At 42.9% G+C, this 20,704-nt stretch overlaps 1 protein-coding gene across 2 annotated transcripts in view; it reads right to left on the bottom strand.

Annotated features, from left to right (window-relative positions):
* ALCAM (activated leukocyte cell adhesion molecule) overlaps positions 1-20,704 on the bottom strand; it is a 203,556-nt gene that overhangs the window by 25,129 nt on the left and 157,723 nt on the right. Inside the window, exons 10-14 of one of the 2 annotated variants that reach the window (XM_063953608.1) lie at positions 13,557-13,689; positions 12,793-12,926; positions 11,827-11,959; positions 11,174-11,212; positions 10,559-10,664 (exon numbers count right to left, since the gene is read on the bottom strand). In XM_063953608.1, coding sequence (XP_063809678.1) covers positions 10,559-10,664; positions 11,174-11,212; positions 11,827-11,959; positions 12,793-12,926; positions 13,557-13,689 — 545 coding nt within the window. The remainder of the gene's footprint in view (positions 1-10,558; positions 10,665-11,173; positions 11,213-11,826; positions 11,960-12,792; positions 12,927-13,556; positions 13,690-20,704) is intronic. The other variant, XM_063953609.1, reaches the window with a different exon arrangement.

Here is a 20,704-nt window from a genome sequence, read left to right as displayed (position 1 = left end):
CCAAATAACTCCTCTACGCATCGCCTGTCCACTGTCGTGTCCATAAAGCTCTTCTGGCCGAAATGGACATAGCACTTACCCGTGATGCCAGTGTGCAGATATCTCTCTGTGCATCACGCATATAAAGAAATGCATCCTTTATTTGTTCTAACGACAGTAAAATATTGTCCCCGTCCAGGGTATCAATATTTTCGATCAGGGACTCTGACCAAACTACCCCAGCACTGCACATCCAGGCAGTCGCAATAGCTGGTCGTAGTATAACACCTGCATGTGTGTATATACCTTTTTGGATATTTTCCATCCTCCTATCTGATGGATCTTTAAGTGCGGCCGTCTCAGGAGAGGGTAACGCCACTTGTTTTGATAATCGTGTTAGCGCTTTGTCCACCCTAGGAGGTGTTTCCCAGCGCTCCCTAACCTCTGGCGGGAAAGGGTATAAAGCCAATAACTTCTTTGAAATTAGCAGTTTTTTATCGGGGCACCCCACGCTTCATCACACACGTCATTTAATTCTTCTGATTCGGTAAAAACTACTGGTAGTTTTTTCACACCCCACATAATACCCTGTTTAGTGGTACCTGTAGTATCAGCTAAATGTAACATCTCCTTTATTGCCAAAATCATATAACGTGTGGCCCTACTGGAAAATACGGTTGATTCGTCACCTTCACCACCGGAATCAGTGCCTGTGTCTGGGTCTGTGTCGACCGACTGAGGCAAGGGGCGTTTTACAGCCCCTGACGGTGTTTGAGGCGCCTGGACAGGCACTAATTGAGTGTCCGGCCGCCTCATGTCGGCAAACGACTGCTTAAGCGAGTTGACGCTATCCCGTAATTCCACAAATAAAGGCATCCATTCTGGTGTCGACCCCCTAGGAGGTGACATCCTCATATTTGGCAATTGCTCCGCCTCCACACCAATAACGTCCTCATACATGTCGACACACACGTACCGACACACAGCAGACACACAGGGAATGCTCTATACGAAGACAGGACCCACTAGCCCTTTGGGGAGACAGAGGGAGAGTCTGCCAGCACACACCAAAAAGCGCTATATATGACAGGGATAGCCTTATGATTAAGTGCTCCCTTATAGCTGCTTTTATATTGATATATTGCCATTTATTTTGCCCCCCCTCTCTGTTATACCCTGTTTCTGTAGTGCAGTGCAGGGGAGAGACCTGGGAGCCTTCCTGACCAGCGGATCTGTGACAGAAAATGGCGCCGTGTGCTGAGGAGATAGGCCCCGCCCCTTTTCCGGCGGGCTCGTCTCCCGCTATTTAGTACATTTAGGCAGGGGTAAATATCTCCATATAGCCTCTGGGGCTATATGTGAGGTATTTTTAGCCTTTTTAAAGGTTTTCATTTGCCTCCCAGGGCGCCCCCCTCCCAGCGCCCTGCACCCTCAGTGACTGCCGTGTGAAGTGTGCTGAGAGGAAAATGGCGCACAGCTGCAGTGCTGTGCGCTACCTTAAGAAGACTGCAGGAGTCTTCAGCCGCCGATTCTGGACCTCTTCTTGCTTCAGCATCTGTGAGGGGGCCGGCGGCGTGGCTCCGGTGACCATCCAGGCTGTACCTGTGATCGTCCCTCTGGAGCTTCATGTCCAGTAGCCAAGAAGCCAATCCATCCTGCACGCAGGTGAGTTCACTTCTTCTCCCCTCTGTCCCTCGTTGCAGTGATCCTGTTGCCAGCAGGAATCACTGTAAAATAAAAAAAACCTAAGCTAAACTCTCTAAGCAGCTCTTTATGAGAGCCACCTAGAATTGCACCCTTCTCGGCCGGGCACAAAAATCTAACTGGAGTCTGGAGGAGGGTCATGGGGGGAGGAGCCAGTACACACCACCTGACCTGTAAAAGCTTTACTTTTGTGCCCTGTCTCCTGCGGAGCCGCTATTCCCCATGGTCCTTTCAGGAACCCCAGCATCCACTTAGGACGATAGAGAAAATACTGAATATTCCGAAATACGGAATATTTTGAGTGAGAGTGAAATAGTGAAACCTTTGTTTTCTGATGGCTCAATGTATACAAACTTTGTTTAATACACAAAGTTATCAAAAATATTGTATTAAATGACCTTCAGGCTGTGTGTATAAGGTGTATATAAAACATAAATGAATTGTGTGAATGTAGACACACTTTGTTTAAATTGTAAGCTTACAAGCAGGATTATAGCTTGGTTAATTAACACCAAGTCTTGTTTAATATTGAGGTTTGTTCCTGAATGTATATTGGAGCAAATAAAAAAATATATACTGTGATAGTAATAAAATACCTAGATGTGCAGTCTTGAATAAAAGAAATACAAGTATGGAGTGATAAGACAACCTTAAAACAAGAGATCACTCTTAGCTGATATCTGCATCAAAGACATTAGTGTAACAAAACCACAGAATATCCAATTATGTACACTGGTCACATCATATAGCATCGTGCTATTCCATTCCAGCTCCAAGACAATTCTTTCCAGTCAGCATTTGGCATGTTAGACCGTACCATTCATATTTCAATAATCTTAACTTTACTACAATATTGTAAGCAAGCATGAATAGTTTAATGTAAAACTGCCGCTTCCATAAAATAACTATTTTGTGCTCATAATTTCAGTCAACAAGGGATAACGTTTTTATTCAGATTTCTGTGCACAGTACAACTGTGAGAAAGACTTTTCTGTTCCCTATAACTTCATTTCTCTGAATATATTTGTCTTTTGAGCATAATTTACTACCACATATAAAATGTTAGCATACCAACAAAATCCCATCAGTGAACCCATTAATATCATTATTTATGATAGGAAAAAAAAGTGCGCTTATGCTTCACAATGATGCAATGTAAATTTAAATGCAAGAAAGTTGCAATTTATGCACTATTAGTTATTACTTTTGAAGTCATTAAACATAATTTCAGAATGCACAAAAGACTGATTTTGCAGTCAAAAAAGCTTTTTGTGAGGCCATTTGTTATTGTAATAAAAAAAATTTCACAGAGAACCAGTGACATGGGTTTTTGAAAAAAAAAAAAAAAATATGTAAAATTCCCTATACTACACTTGTCCTCTAGGTTCTTACTCGTGGTCCAAACATTGAAATCTCACACTTGTACTAGAGAGAAATCACTATTTTTAAGCATTCCAGACCCTGGGCCAACTAAACCCCTCTGCTAACAAACAGAAACAGGTCAATACAACATCAGATACAACAATACAATATAACAGCCCATACCAATTGTTCCTAAATGTCAAAAACCCAATATATAGTATATAGATGTGCAAAGGAAACTAGAGTATATTAAAAACTTCTCAAAAATACAAACCCCCCTTGTATGCTGAAGGCCTGTAACGCCAGTCTAAGCGTTGTATTGTAGAGCCTATATTACTCCAGGAATCAGGTTATAGTTCATAACTTATGTAAAATTGTACAATGGGCTCCAGTGACTATTCTAAATATGCAGTCAATTGTAGATACCTTGCAGTATCAACATAAATCAATTGCTCTATGCATTATTTATGAGACGAGATAGACTAGTCTGATGTGAAACAGGTATCCGCATGTATAACAACACACAAACCGGCGCTATGTTGTTATTCTAAATTAAACATTATGGGATTTTATCTCCAGTAATTAGACAAATAAAGTATAAAGCAGCTAATATTACCCAGTTCATGTTGGTTGAATGTCCAGAACACATTCCTTATGCCTGCCACAATTATGTTAGCAGTGTCAGGTGGTCTGCTGGGTTACCCTGAGTATGTTGCTGCAATGTAAACTGTAGTCCAGGAGAAATTGTTCCCATTGTAGGGAGTCTAATAGTCCATACCTGGATCATCTTATTTAGGTGGAAATTAGGTGGTCCTTATGGTAGAATAATAGTCTTAAGGCATTTCCCCGAGCTAGGTCAACCAATTCATCAGAAATGATTACATCTGATGAACCTGGGTGACCTAACCCAGGGAAACGAGTTAAGACTATTACATTGATTATATTCATCCTTAAAACCACATATCGTTTCTCGAACCATTAAAGGGAGCACCTGCTGTCTACACCCTCTCATGATTGTACCACTGTTTCAAAGGGTCATGGGTGAGAGACCCTAGTGTGTTAACAGAAGGCAGAACCCATTGTGAAGCGCCCACATCCTTTATTTTTTTAACACTGAACAATGTATTATACCTTGATGGCAAAATTAAATCTTTGTGCTCGATTGGACAGTACTTTAATACTTTCAGCCATAAAGACTACCATAGAAATATCTTAAAATAAAAACATAGGTTTAAATAAATGGGGGTGGAACTAAAGGAGTTATTTTTATGGTACCTAGTGTTCGCGCTAGGCTGTTTTAGCAGGGTGCTACCCCCTGCACGATTTAAGAAACGGCAAAATGCGCTTTGCTAAAACAGCCTGCCCTGTGCCTTCCCTATCCACAGGCCTCACTGTCCTGCAGGTGGGAAAAGTTGCAGTTGCCAATCACTGCCGAGTGATGGGGCATCGATTCACAGTGTGGGGAAAGCTTGGGGGCAACAGAGCATATCCATAAATGCTGGGCACACCCCCAAGAGTGATTACAATGGAGCTGCGCCCCCCTCCCCAACATGCCCCGTTTTTAGATCTGCACAGCAATCCCGTTCCTGCATTTTACTGCCCTGCCCGCATCCTAAGGGGGTCACTAAGTACCATCATGGCATTGTACAAAGTATCTATCACTTATACCCCTTTCACACATGCAGCAAAAAAAATAAAAATTCCCCGACCCTGCCTTTTACCAGGTTCGGGCTGAGACCCGGCAATTTGCCGGCCTGATAGACCTGGCAATTTCTCGGGTCACATGTGTGATAGGGGTAACAAAGGGTTGCGTTCGTTGGGTCGACCGCTAAAGGTTGACATGCACTAGGTCGACAGGTTCGTTAGGTCAACATGTGCAAGGTCGACAGGTCAAAAGGTCGACATGAGTTTATCACGTTTTTCTTCATATTTTGACCCTGGACTACTAATGGGAACGGTAATCAGTGACGAGCACAGCGGTAGCGGTGAGGCACCTTGCCCAAAGCATGGCGAGCGAAGTGAGCCATGCGAGGGGACGCAGTGCACTAATTGGGGTTCCTCGTCACTCTACGAAGGAAACGACACCAAAAACAGTAAAAAAAAACATGTCGACCTTTTGACCTAACGGCCCTGTCGATCTAGACACCGGCGACCTAGTGCATGTCGACCTAATGTGTGTCGACCCAACGACCCGTAACCGAGGCAGTTCCAGACAATGGGAAGTTGGTTTGCACCTTGATATGCAAGCAGTGTGAGCCTGCATTGTATATAGGTTACAAATGCGACTCTCTGTCCATGGGTGCATTTTATCACAGCTACATATTCCCTACATTTGTAGGCAATAGTCTAACATTAAAACTGGGATTTTTTTTTTTATATATATTTATATCCTACCGAAAAAAGTTATATTAAATGGAGTATTTCAGTTTATATTTAAGCTCTTAGTTTCCCCAAACTATCTCAGCTCCAGTTATTTTCGGTATAGTGCAAAGAATAAAAATCTAAATTGTGAAGTAAAAAGCACACAGAACAATTTGTTTTATTATACAGGCGAATCCATGCTACCTCTAAGCTAAACAATGAACTACGCAGTCTAAGTGTGCATGCTGACACAAGAAGAGTTCTGGCAGAAGTGTTATTAAAAGTCAAGAAGGTAATTGCTTTGAATCTAAGTAGGCTGCTGGCTTTGGCAAGATGCTGTTCTTATGACTGCTGCTATGTGATTCTTTTCATAGGCTACCATCCATAGCGTGAAGAAGGATTTGATCTTTTGCAGAAAATGCAGCAGGTGGTCTCTGAAAAATGATGCTGCGTTATCAATAATATTCCAGACCTAGCGAAACGTTAACACCTTTGTGAAATGTTAATATAGTGATTCGGTGTGAGAATAGAAGCAAAGCGTAGCACATTTAACATACAAAAGAACTCATTATTTTGAAGCCATTGTTTGATAAATGATTTTAAACCAAGTATTACTAACTTAAGCTGTGTTCTTTCGTCCAAATATCATTCCGAAACAGATGAGAACAATATATTGTAGACATTGTATAATGTGTACCCCCAAATCCGTCGCTCCCAGCTCTCATCCATTAAATTGTCCAATTGGATGTGCTGCACATCCAATGGGACGATTCCACGGTCGACGTAGTGCCATTGCACCCTGATAGCGGATCATATATTATCATAACATCAGATCACCGCGTTGCTGGGTCGCACCGTTGGATGGTGTCTACCCAGCTGTAGTAAGTATAGCAGACAGTTCATTTAATAATTTTACAGTTGTGTGATCATCTTTTCTAACATTGGATAGAATCTGCTATGTTAAAAGTCAAATTCTCATGATGACTGGAGAGTTTCCGGCCTTGGAAGGCTGTGAAGTACAGTTGGAAGGTCTTCAAACGGATTAGCATTACTATGAATTACAGAAGTGGATATAATGTTTGTTTTGAATGAATGAAGATGATGTAATTTTCCCAATTTTCCCAGTGTATGTGTGTGAATGAACCCTGAGTGGTGAGACTTAAGAGTTCGTAGATTTCATAGGGAGTTGCAAAAGCCATGTCCTGATACAAAACAAGAGTGACGTATACTGATAAACATTTTATCATTTACTTCACTATATATATCCAGACAGAACACTGTACAGGTAACCATAGAGCTCTGCAGATACATACCCTTATACACTGCCCACCTGAAAACGGTTACAAAATCAGAAAAGGGGCGTGGTCTAGTGGTGCTCCCATAGGCTGACATTGTAAAGGGACGCACTGAAAACCGTTACAAGGACCCTTTTAGCTGGAAGAGACCATCAAAAAACGGTACTGTACTGGCCAAAAAAGGTACAGTTGGAGGGTATGCAGATATCAGAGGTATGGGGGGCTGAGAGAGACCATAGAAATGGCTGACAGCAACACAAAATGAAAAACTGCTCGGTGGCCAATAGCTTAGTAAAATGAGCTAGCGGAACAGAGACGTATATAGTACATAGAAATAAAGGATAAAAATGATAATAGTAGTGGTATCAATATGATTGCTTGACATCAGGACAGGATGGTAGAGAGCTGCCAGCTATTCCATTGCCTCAAGTATACAACTAGTAGAAATTAAACAATACAAACTATGCAACATTATAAGTTAATTTATATTCTTGGCAACTAGGTCTTTGTGGAAAACTTTTGAGAGACACGTTAGTATGGTAAGCCTACTTTTAACTATAGGGCCCCATATACTTATACGACATGACGGTCCGTCATGTCATATAAGATTTCCTCCAACCTCCTGGCAGCCTCCCCATTGGCAGGATAGTATTAGATATATTGTATGCAGTTTTTTTTGCATACAATATATGTTTTACTTTCCCATCCATTACTGCGGGATCCGACATATCACAAGTGCAGCACTCGTGATATGTCAGATCTAGGGGGATCCGATCCGATGCTCACGGAAACGCGCATCGGATCGGGGGAAAAGCATACCGAAAATGCCCGATTTCACCAAATATATTGGCCCAAATTGGGCTGAAATTGGGCATTATCAGTCTAGTGTATGGGGCCCTTATCACTTTAAATTCGGGACACACATAAATTACACAGGTTCTCTAGCTGAATAAAACCAGGTGAAATGCAGGCTTGAAGTCAGCCAGCCACAGAGCCAGTGTGATTCAGGAGTGTCCCGGTTTAAAGGGATAGTATGGTAAATCTACTTAAAATGAAAGAAGCATTAGTAGTCTCCAGATAAACATATATAGTAACCCAACCCATGCCAATGTACACTAGAGATTAAGAGCCCTTTCACATATACATAAGTATGTGCACACCTAACCACACCCACTTGCTACATTCATATGACAATCTGTAACTATTATACAGTAATATGAAGATTGTTTTTTATGTTTTTTTTAGATCACATCTTTATAAAAACAAGATTTTTCACTTGCCTATCTGGATTTAAAATAAAGAAATAAAAATGCTCATATAGCTGAGCTGCAGGTACAAGCCTTAGCCATTTACTGTTCTTCACACAATTTATACACACAACCCTAGGTTACACATGAGATTTTAACTAAAGTATGAAACCAGACTGTGCAAAATGATACATAACCTAGAACACTTACACTGCCAGCTACAGAATACCTTCTGACCAATCGCTTTTAGAGCTGAGAAAAAAAATATTTTTTTAATGTGCACTCTGGAGATGGCTATATAAGGAGTACCAACCGTACTTTTTATATATAGCCTTTGGAAATCTCCAATAATTTAAGCGCTTCCATTTTGCAGTGTACGTCTAGAGTGGCATCCGCATAAATATTTGTACTTGTCTATAACAGAATATCAACAGTATAGCCAGCTCTAGTTTCTGCAATGTGTAATTGTCTTTACAACAGCTGCATTCTTATTTTCTACATCAAACAGCAGTGATGGCGGATGTGCGATAAATCCTTTGTTTTACATATACAAATCACCTAACCCAGCTATGTTGTACACTTCATACAGACAACGCACAAATCAAGAACGCACCCTGGTCCCTGGAAGTGCTATGTATATTTTGGAAGAAAGAAATGCATAACAAGTTTAAATACTGTGTGTCGGCCAGAGCAGTGCAATTAGCATATATGAAGGACATGTACACAGACCCTCATCATTAGGATATGGCCACTGTTTACATAAGGGCATAAATATTCAGACAATGTAATTCCTATCTGATGACTTAGAGGTCTAACAATCACTACAGAGGAAAAATAGATTCAAGGCAGTTTTAACGAAGACAAACAACTACTAATTCTAGTAGCTTAGTTGTCCTGGATAATGTCAAATATATATATATATATATATATATATATATATATATATATATATATATGTACTGGAAAGATATCAGCGCCACGGATGCAGTATCTAATATGTATACCACTAGGATGGGAACCTTGCAAAAATGTGTAAAAAAGCTGCTAGTTGTGTTGGCACTCCCTTTTAATAGGGAGTGCCAACTCGTTACCTCAAGTAAATATAGGTATTGGTATCTTTACCTATGAAAGTGGTTATGTGGACAAAAAGATGAGGTGGTAGAGAGCGACCAAAGGTGCCAAATAATACTTAAAAGCAGAATGGTAATATAAAAAGAGTATACAAATTTATTGCAATGAAACGCACTACACAAAAATGGTTGTAAAAACACACAAGCTCATATAAAAAGATTATATATATATATAACCCATATGGAAACAACAAAATAAAAATAAAAAAGTACAAAGTTAAAAAAATAAAAAAATGAAAACAGAGCATAGTAACATAGAACTTAAAAACCTTTGAAGTATCACTTTAGCATACAGGATAAAAGAGTATACTAAAAAAGTTTCTAAAAGCCATAAAAGAATATAAGGCGTTCATAAGGATATAAAAGAGGAATCGAATAGCTTAACTTATTGATGAGGTTAGACCAAAGAGTAGCACCCAACGCGTTTCGTCCTATCTGGACGATGAAGTCCAGATAGGACGAAACGCGTTGGGTGCTACTCTTAGGTCTAACCTCATCAATAAGTTAAGCTATTCGATTCCTCTTTTATATCCTTATGAACGCCTTATATTCTTTTATGGCTTTTAGAAACTTTTTTAGTATACTCTTTTATCCTGTATGCTAAAGTGATACTTCAAAGGTTTTTAAGTTCTATGTTACAATGCTCTGTTTTCATTTTTTTATTTTTTTAACTTTGTACTTTTTTATTTTTATTTTGTTGTTTCCATATGGGTTATATATATATATATATATATATATATATATCTTTTTATATGAGCTTGTGTGTTTTTACAACCATTTTTGTGTAGTGCGTTTCATTGCAATAAATTTGTATACTCTTTTTATATTACCATTCTGCTTTTAAGTATTATTTGGCACCTTTGGTCGCTCTCTACCACCTCATCTTTTTGTCCACATATATATATTATATATATATATATATATATATATACACACATACATATACATACATACATACATACATACATACACACACACACACAGAGATATGGAGTCTCCCATAGCCAAAATGCTCAGGACCAGGAGCATTTTGGATATTTTCAGTGTTGGAAATACTTATGTGGGAGGGACTAACGGGTTTCGAGAGAGTGGCTTGACGTGTGTTGTGTGGGTTCACGCAGGATGTCAGGCATGTGTTGCAGGGATGGGGTGGGGTGGTTAATAATGCAGCTATAGAGGGAGCTCTCGTAAGGTACCAACTTACCCATTGCATGTCAGGGAATACCACACAGATTTGTAAAAACTAACATTTAAAATGTTGTTTTTAAGTTTTAAACATGGAATAAGGCCGAAAAACATGTCACTATGATTCACAATCTTAAATCTCAGTGAATTAAGTCGTTATATATTATATTCACATATGATCACACTTTACAGAGTCTCTATTGACAGATCCAGAAGGATTACTTATTGTTCTAATCCTAACAAAAATGGATATAGAGATAAAAATACAAATGAAACAAATGCAATGTTCACCTACCCTGATTTCTTAATGTATATCCAATAAGCTAATCCAGCAACCAGTGCAGCTAGTAGAAGGCCGACAACAATTCCCACAATAAGTTTTGCATGGTCGTTACTGTCACCTAGAAAAGTAGTTGTGGTAATAGAAAGAAATAGGATTGGAGTAAAACAAAGCCCATGGCAGATATAATAAAAGCCTGAGATTTACAAACACCGTAAAACAAACAAATCTGATACATGAAAATGAGAAACCATTTGAACGGCTCTGTAAATTTACCTTTCCCTTAAAAAAAACATGAGATACAAGGATGACTTTGAGACTTGCTTCATATCATTCTCTCAGTGCAGACACATACTAATTGTATTTCTTCACGTACGATGCAAGTATTTGGTATGCAAAACAATATACACAGCAGCTACAGTCACCCCCACCACTCCGCATGTTCTTTTCACCTTCCCAAGCAGAAGATCTGACTTACAAAGACAGTAACACAGAAACAGCCTGCTAAGAGTTAAAGTGCAGCAGAAAGATCGTTCTCATCATTGATATTGTGCTGTGCAAAATCAGGAAGAAACGAAAAGGGAGTGCACTGAGAGGAAACTGGAAAACGCCTTACTCTACTATACTTACCACTTCTATCATTAGGATCAATTGGCTCTGGGCTGTTGACTGAAAGGCAAAATTGAGAGGTGAAATTAAAAAACTATTTCTGATGAAGTATGAAAGTCACCTTCACCATCATAAAGTGTGTTAATCGGCGTCAATGAAACTACTTATCCCTTAGTGCAAGTAAAACAATTGAACATGTTTCACTTTTTCACTGATATAATAAGTCAACTACTAACCAAATATTCTTTACAGAATTTTCCTCTATATGCGATGACAAGGTTAATACAGATAAAGGAGAATTACATAGTGATAATTCCCAATTCACAGCTAACGCTTAATTTAGACTGTAAATCAGATTGCTTAGGTCGGATCGTCATCCTTTCTCTTTTAATTCTGTATTTCAGAGGCCTTTGCTTTTTCTTTCTGCAACAATTTAACTGTAAGCTGTCATATGCACATTTCATTGGTCATCCTTCCATCCATACACACAATACTATACAACGTGGACTATGGACTGAATTTATGGTAAAACTACACTTACAATATGGTAGGATTTTGAATGATAACAGATACAGATGAGAACCAATAAGGATGACTGTTACAAATGAAAGCATTTTTTTTTTTTTTGCCAACTTACTAGGAGAAATATTTTGGAATTTGGAACCCGTACTTACTGGCGAAGATGTTTAGAGAAAAGGTTTCCTTCCCCAATCTGTTTTCAGCGCTGCAGATTATAGTGACATTCTCTTCTGGGGAAATGATGATTTTGGCAGAATATCTTCCATTACTTAATGCGGTCTCTTCAGTCTATAGTAAGAGAAATGTAATAAAAAGCGATTTTGCGGTTTTGAACCAAAATACACCTGGTAATGTTATGAATATATCTACAGTATTTGTATTTTGTTACAGTAAGCTTCTCACGATTACAGCATTGCTGCAGCAGCTATGACTTGTGTAAGATATCCTTTTAATATACAGTAGGAAGAAAAAAAGCATAAGCCATTTACTGGCCTTTAAAGCAAACAGCAGTATTCAAGTGGGGCCTGTAAACAGGCAACTGAAAATAGGTCCCATGTGATTGTGACCTCTGCTTCAAGTTTATGAAACTTGCACTAATCTGCAATTAGCTACATACATAAGAAGGGTTTATTTGCTGTTCAATGGGTAATAAAATACACAGACTTTGTTTAATGTACCCCAAGGAAATGTTTCACCTTAAAAGGTCCATTTCCACATGGCTATACATTGCATTAATGAGAACATTTACCCCATGAGTTATAATATATTTAATTTATACTATGGATTACAAATATACACCGCAGCTGCACATGAACAGTAATGAAATGTATTTATATTTATAGGAATCTGCAAGGTAAGTCGTTAATGATACAAAAGATACAGATGAAGCCGTGCTCATCTTTGCTGCAACACAGCCTGCTACATGGCTCACCAGGCTGCGACTATTTGCAGTCTGCGATCGCTCCATATGGAATTAATGGAGCGATCGCTGCCTGAAAATAGTCACAGCCTGGCATGCGATGCAGCATGCTACATCGCAGTAAGATGAGCATGCCTATATCTGTATACAGTATTATACCATTGTCATACTGACTGATGGAAATTTGAGCACCATTACTCACTTTGTTTAAGTACACTCCATTGCCCAAACTGAGGCACTGCACTTCAGGTTTTGGAAATCCATCTACCTCATAGAGGATTGTTTTTGACTTTCCATCAGCATTTGTTGTTTTGGACAGTTTGATCCGTGGCTTTCCTTAAAGGGGCAAATAGAATTTTAAAATTACAAAATTAAAAAAAATATATACTAAGTGCTTGCATAATGTGGTCCTATCCTAATAGGCAATATTAATAGGCATATATATGCATGTCATCATAGAAACATAGAATATGTCGACAAGACAATACCACAAATACCAATATCGGGCACTGGGCCTGATTCAGAATTGGACATGCGCCGCGATGGCCTTGCGCAGTGGTCGCAGAGAGGATTTGTTTGCAAAGTGATTGATAGTCAGGGACCATTTGGGGGATGTAACAGGTGTGGCGCAAAAATGCAAACGTGTCGCGACCATTTTCAGGGCGTATCTCAGCCTGCATCTGCAGTAACAGTGGCTCCGCCATCCAACCATGCTGCACAACCATAAGGCCACTCAGAAGTTCAATAACTGGTTGACCTGCGAGCAGCGCTAGAGATTTGTACGCAGCCACTTGGACCTGCAAAGCCGACGGTTGGCGTCTCACTACACTTCCAGGCAGCGGCAGCATTGGCATATTTCTGCAGCAAAGTCGTGCCAATTCCAAACTGCAAATGTACTTGTGTACTTCTCTGAATCAGGCCCACTGTTTTGTTGATGGATGTGCTGTATCCGCAAGTGTTACTAACCTTCTATAGTAAGTCTGAGTATCTTTTTTCTCCTTAGACCATCAACTTCCATAAGGCTGGTCTCACATTCATAAACACCTGAATCTCGGTATTGTAGGTTCGTAAATGATGGTTGTGTGAGAATCTTTTGGTTCTGTGAAAATGAAGTGTATGACAAATTGGTGACACTTTTTTTTATATCAAAGATAAAATAAGATTTTACTCACCGGTAAATCTATTTCTCGTAGTCCGTAGTGGATGCTGGGAACTCCGTAAGGACCATGGGGAATAGCGGCTCCGCAGGAGACTGGGCACAACTAAAGAAAGCTTTAGGACTACCTGGTGTGCACTGGCTCCTCCCTCTATGACCCTCCTCCAGACCTCAGGATACTGTGCCCGGAAGAGCTGACACAATAAGGAAAGGATTTGGAATCCCGGGTAAGACTCATACCAGCCACACCAATCACACCGTATAACTCGTGATAGTATACCCAGTTAACAGTATGAAATATAACTGAGCCTCTCAACAGATGGCTCAACAATAACCCTTTAGTTAAACAATAACTATATACAAGTATTGCCGACAATCCGCACTTGGGACGGGCGCCCAGCATCCACTACGGACTAGGAGAAATAGATTTACCGGTGAGTAAAATCTTATTTTCTCTAACGTCCTAAGTGGATGCTGGGAACTCCGTAAGGACCATGGGGATTATACCAAATCTCCCAAACTGGCGGGAGAGTGCGGATGACTCTGCAGCACCGAATGAGCGAACTCTAGGTCCTCCTCAGCCAGGGTATCAAACTTGTAGACTTTAGCAAATGTGTTTGACCCCGACCAAGTAGCTGCTCAGCAAAGTTGTAAAGCCGAGACCCCTCGGGCAGCCGCCCAAGAAGAGCCCACCTTCCTCGTGGAATGGGCTTTTACAGATTTAGGATGCGGCAGTCCAGCCACAGAATGTGCAAGTTGAATCGTGCTACAGATCCAGCGAGCAATAGTCTGCTTTGAAGCAGGCGCACCCAACTTGTTGGGTGCATGCAGGATAAATAGCGAGTCAGTCTTTCTGACTCCAGCTGTCCTGGAAACATAGATTTTTAGGGTCCGGACTACGTCCAGCAACTTGGAATCCTCCAAGTCACGAGTAGCCGCAGGCACCACAATAGGCTGGTTCAAATGAAAAGCTGAAACCACCTTTGGGAGAAATTGGGAACGAGTCCTCAATTCCGCCCTATCCTTATGAAAAATCAGATAAGGGCATTTGCATGACAAAGCCGCCAATTCTGATACACGCCTGGCCGACGCCAAGGCCAACAGCATGACCACTGTCCACGTGAGGTATTTTAGCTCCACGGATTTAAGTGGTTCAAACCAATGCGACTTCAGGAAATCCAACACCACGTTGAGATCCCACGGTGCCACTGGAGGCACAAACGGGGGCTGAATATGCAGCCCTCCCTTAACAAAAGTCTGAACTTCAGGCAATGAAGCCAGTTCTTTTTGGAACAAAATGGACAGAGCCGAAAACTGGACCTTACTGGAACCCATTTGAGGCCCATAGTCACTCCTGACTGTAGGAAGTACAGAAATCGACCCAGTTGAAATTCCTCCGTTAGGGCCTTCCTGGCCTCACACTAAGCAACATATTTTCGCCATATGCGGTGATAATATTTTGCGGTCACATCTTTCCTAGCCTTAATCAGCGTAGGAATGACTTTATCCGGAATGCCCTTTTCCTTTAGGATCCGGTGTTCAACCGCCATGCCGTCAAACCAGCGGCGGTAAGTCTTGGAACAGACAGGGCCCTTGCTGCAGCAGGTTCTGTCTGAGCGGCAGAGGCCATGGGTCCTCTGAGATCATTTCTTGAAGTTCTGGGTACCAAGATCTTCTTGGCCAATCCGGAACCACGAGTATAGTTCTTACTCCTCTCCTTCTTATTATTCTCAGTACCTTGGGTATGAGAGGCAGAGGAAGGAACACATACACCGACTGGTACACCCACGGTGTTACCAGAGCGTCCACAGCTATCGCCTGAGGGTCCCTTGACCTGGCGCAATAACATTTTAGCTTTTTGTTGAGGCGGGACGCCATCATGTCCACCTGTGGCCCTTCCCAATGGTGTACAATCATTTGGAAGACTTCTGGAAGAAGTCCCCACTCTCCCGGGTGGAGGTCGTGTCTGCTGAGAAAGTCTGCTTCCCAGTTGTCCACTCCGGGAATGAACACTGCTGACAGTGCTAACACATGATTTTCCGCCCATCGGAGAATCCTTGTGCCATTGCCATCCTGCTTCTTGTGCCGCCCTGTCGGTTTACATGGGCGACCGCCGTGATGTTGTCTGACTAGATCAGCACCGGCTGGTTTTGAAGCAGGGGTCTTGCCTGACTTAGGGCATTGCAAATGGCCCTTAGTTCCAGAATATTTATGTGTAGGGAAGTCTCCTGACTTGACCATTGTCCTTGGAAGTTTCTTCCTTGTGTGACTGCCCCCCAACCTCGAAGGCTGGCATCCGAGGTCACCAGGACCCAGTCCTGTATGCCGAATCTGCGGCCCTCTGGAAGATGAGCACTCTGCAGCCATCACAACAGCGACACCCTGGCCCTTGGAGACAGGGTTATCAGCCGATGCATCTGAAGATGCGATCCGGACCACCTGTCCAACAGATCCCACTGAAAGATCCTTGCATGGAACCCTCCGAATGGAATTGCTTCGTAAGAAGCCACCATCTTTCCCAGGACTCGCGTGCAATGGTGCACCGACACCTGTTTTGGTTTTAGGAGGTCTCTGACTAGAGATGACAACTCCTTGGCCTTCTCCTCCGGGAGAAACACTTTTTTCTGTTCTGTGTCGAGAACCATCCCCAGGAACAGTAGACGCGTTGTAGGAACCAGCTGCGACTTCGGAATGTTCAGGATCCAGCCGTGCTGTTGTAGCACTGCCCCAGCTAGTGCTACTCCGATCAACAACTGTTCCCTGGACCTCGCCTTTATAAGGAGATCGTCCAAGTACGGGATAATTATAACTCCCTTCCTTCGAAGGAGTATCATCATCTCTGCCATTACCTTGGTAAATACCCTCGGTGCCGTGGACAGACCAAACGGCAACGTCTGGAATTCGTAATGACAGTCCTGTACCACAAATCTGAGGTACTCCTGGTGAGGGGGGTAAATGGGGACATGCAGGTAAGCATCCTTGATGTCCAGTGATACCATGTAATCCCCTTCGTCCAGGCTTGCAATAACCGCCCTGAGCGATTCCATTTTGAACTTAAACCTTCATATATAAGTGTTCAAGGATTTCAAATTTAAAATGGGTCTCACCGAACCGTCCGGTTCGGTACCACAAGCATTGTGGAATAGTAACCCCGTCCCTGTTGAAGAAGGGGTACCTTGACTATCACCTGCTGCGAATACAGCTTGGGAATTGCCTCCAGCACTGCCTCCCTGTCTGAGGGAGCTGTCGGCAAGGCAGATTTGAGGAAACGGCGAGGGGGAGACGTCTCGAATTCCAGCTTGTACCCCTGAGATACTACCTGTAGAATCCAGGGATCCACCCGTGAGCGAGCCCACTGGTCGCTGAAATTCTTGCGACGGGCCCCCACCGTACCTGGCTCCGCCTGTGGAGCCCCAGCGTCATGGACTTAGAGGAAGCGGGGGAGGACTTTTGTTCCTGGGAACTGGCTGTAAGCTGCAGCTTTTTCCCTCTGCCTCTGGGCAGAAAGGACGCGCCTTTAACCCGCTTGCCTTTCTGGGGCCGAAAGGACTGTACCTGATAATACGGTGCTTTCTTTGGTTGTGAGGGAACATGGGGCAAAATGTTGATTTCCCAGCTGTAGCTGTGGAAACGAGGTCCGAGAGACCATCCCCAAACAACTCCTCATCCTTGTAAGGCAAAACTTCCATGTGCCTTTTAGAATCAGCATCACCTGTCCACTGCCGAGTTCCTGGCAGAAATGGACATTGCGTTTATTTTAGATGCCAGTCGGCAATTATCCCTCTGTGCATCTCTCATGTATAAGACTGCGTCTTTAATATGCTCTAAGGTTAGCAATAGTGTCCCTGTCTTAAGGTACAGAGAATCTGACCACGCAGCTGCAGCACTGCACATTCATGCTGAAGCAATAGCTGGTCTCAGTAAAATGCCTGAGTGTGTATATACAGACTTCAGGATAGCCTCCTGCATTCTATCTGCAGGCTCCTCTAGGGCGGCCGTGTCCTGAGACGGTAGTGCCACCTTCTTTGACAAGACGTGTGAGCGCTTTATCCACCCTAGGGGATGTCTCCCAACGTGACCTATCCTCTGGCGGGAAAGGGTACGCCATTAGTAACCTTTTAGAAATTACCAGTTTCTTATCGGGGGAAACTCAGACTTCTTCACACATTTAGTTCATCAGATGGGGGAAAAACCACTGGAAGCTTTTTTCTCCCCAAACAGAATACCCTTTTTTGTGGTACCTGGGGTAATATCAGAAATGTGCAACACATTTTTTATTGCCGTAATCATGTAACGGGTGGCTCTATTGGAATGTACAGTAGTCTCATCGTCGTCGACACTGGAGTCAGTATCCGTGTCGACATCTGTGTCTGCCATCTGAGGTAGTGGGCGTTTTAGGGCCCCTGATGGCTTTTGAGACGCCTGGGCAGGCACGGGCTGAGAAGCCGGCTGTCCCACATCTGCTATGTCGTCAAACCTTTTATGTAAGGAGTTGACACTGTCACGTAATTCCTTCCACATGTCCATCCACTCAGGTGTCGACCCCGCAGGGGGTGACATCACATTTATCGGCATCTGCTCCGCCTCCACATAAGCCTCCTCATCAAACATGTCGACACAACCGTACCGACACACCGCACACACACAGGGAATGCTCTGACTGAGGACAGGACCCCACAAAGTCCTTTGGGGAGACAGAGAGAGAGTATGCCAGCACACACCAGAGCGCTATATAATGCAGGGATTCACACTACCCACAGTGATTTTTCCCTTATAGCTGCTATAATACACAGATTTGCGCCTAAATTTAGTGCCCCCCCCTCTCTTTTTAACCCTTTGAGCCTGAAAACTACAGGGGAGAGCCTGGGGAGCTGTCTTCCAGCTGCACTGTGAAGAGAAAATGGCGCCAGTGTGCTGAGGGAGATAGCCCCGCCACTTTTTCGGCGGACTTCTCCCGCTCTTATAATCATAATGTGGCAGGGGTATTTTACACATATATAGCTTATTAGGCTATATTATGTGTGATTTGCCACTCTTAAGGTACTCTAATTGCTGCCCAGGGCGCCCCCCCCCCAGCGCCCTGCACCCATCAGTGACCAGAGTATGTGGTGTGCACAGGGAGCAATGGCGCACAGCTGCAGTGCTGTGCGCTACCTTAATGAAGACCGGAGTCTTCTGCCGCCGATTTCCTGGACGTTCTTCTTGCTTCTGGCTCTGCAAGGGGGACGGCGGCGCGGCTCCGGGACCGGACGACCGAGGCTGGGCCTGTGTTCGATCCCTCTGGAGCTAATGGTGTCCAGTAGCCTAAGAAGCCCAAGCTAGCTGCAAGCAGGTAGGTCCGCTTCTCTCCCCTAAGTCCCTTGTAGTAGTGAGTCTGTTGCCAGCAGATCTCACTGAAAATAAAAAACCTAAAATATACTTTCTTTTCAAGGAGCTCAGGAGAGCCCCTAGTGTGCATCCAGCTCGGCCGGGCACAACATTCTAACGGAGGCCTGGAGGAGGGTCATAGAGGGAGGAGCCAGTGCACACCAGGTAGTCCTAAAGCTTTCTTTAGTTGTGCCCAGTCTCCTGCGGAGCCGCTATTCCCCATGGTCCTTACGGAGTTCCCAGCATCCACTTAGGACGTTAGAGAAATAATAGATAGAATAATGAAGTAGTAACATAGGAAACACATACCGTATTTGCCGGCGTATAAGACGACTGGGCGTATAAGACGACCCCCAACATTTCCACTCAAAATATAGAGTTTGTTATATACTCGCCGTATAAGACTACCCCCTTCCACACACCAAATAAAACGTAAAAGAACATCAGATTTGTGGCATACTGTATATTATGACCTGATAAGAGATTTGGATAGGGAGTACATCAATATATCAAGTATATCAAGTATATCAAGGTATGCATAAGAAGGGGGGAGGGGGCGAGAAAAAAGTTGTAAAATGTATAAAAGTATACCCCTGTGTGCATTTAGTGTTACCGGTTTCACATGAGTGCCATTAGTATTAGTATTAGTGCCATTACAGTACCTGTCATTGTCACCATTGTACGGCCACAACGCGACGGCAGCGCCTCCGGCCAGTCCCTGCATCTCCCTGTAATTGGCACTAGTGACCCGCCGCGGCCGCACTGGATATCGCGCGATACTGGATGGTGAGTAGAATGAGGTGGGCGGGCATCGGGAGGCCACTATGGGCACCGGGCGAGTATCGGAAGGCCACTATGGCAGTTATGTCTATCCCAACTGAAGTGCACCCGGCGTATAAGACGACCCCCCCACTTGGAGGCATGTTTTTCAGGGCAAAAAAGTAGTCTTATACGCCAGCAAATACTGTAGGTAAAATAATGATAAAGTGCTCATCCACATCAATCCCTGTCCCAGTGGAACTTACAATCTATATGCACCACCAGACACATTTACAGGTTAATTGCATCACAAGCCAATTAACCTCTCATTAGGTCTTTAATTGTGGAACAAAAAAATCGGATTTTGATAACCTACCGGTAAATCCTTTTCTCCTAGTCCGTAGAGGATGCTGGGGACGACATCAAGACCATGGGGTATAGACAGGATCCGAAAGGAGACATGGGCACTCTAAAGACTTTTCATTGGGTGTGAACTGGCACCTCCCTCTATGCCCCTCCTCCAGACCTCAGTTGTAGGAACTGTGCCCAGGAAGACTGACATTTCGAGGAAAGGAATTACTTAACCAGTGGTGAGATATCTACCAACTCACACCCCCAACCATGCTGCACACATGGCATTCAACATAACACACTCCAACAAGCATGAACTAATTGCAGCAACATGCTGAAACCAAGATAACACAACTTGTGTAACTGTAATAACTAAACTGCAGGTAAAGTACGGACTAGGAGAAAAGGATTTACCGGTAGGTTATCAAAATCCTATTTTCCAATACGTCCTAGAGGATGCTGGGGACGACATCAAGACCAT

Source organism: Pseudophryne corroboree, chromosome 2 (genome assembly GCF_028390025.1).
Source record: "Pseudophryne corroboree isolate aPseCor3 chromosome 2, aPseCor3.hap2, whole genome shotgun sequence".
Taxonomy (NCBI): Eukaryota; Metazoa; Chordata; class Amphibia; order Anura; family Myobatrachidae; genus Pseudophryne; species Pseudophryne corroboree.
The sequence above is the reverse complement of the archived record's forward strand: the minus strand, read 5'-3'. Positions and strand labels throughout refer to the sequence as shown.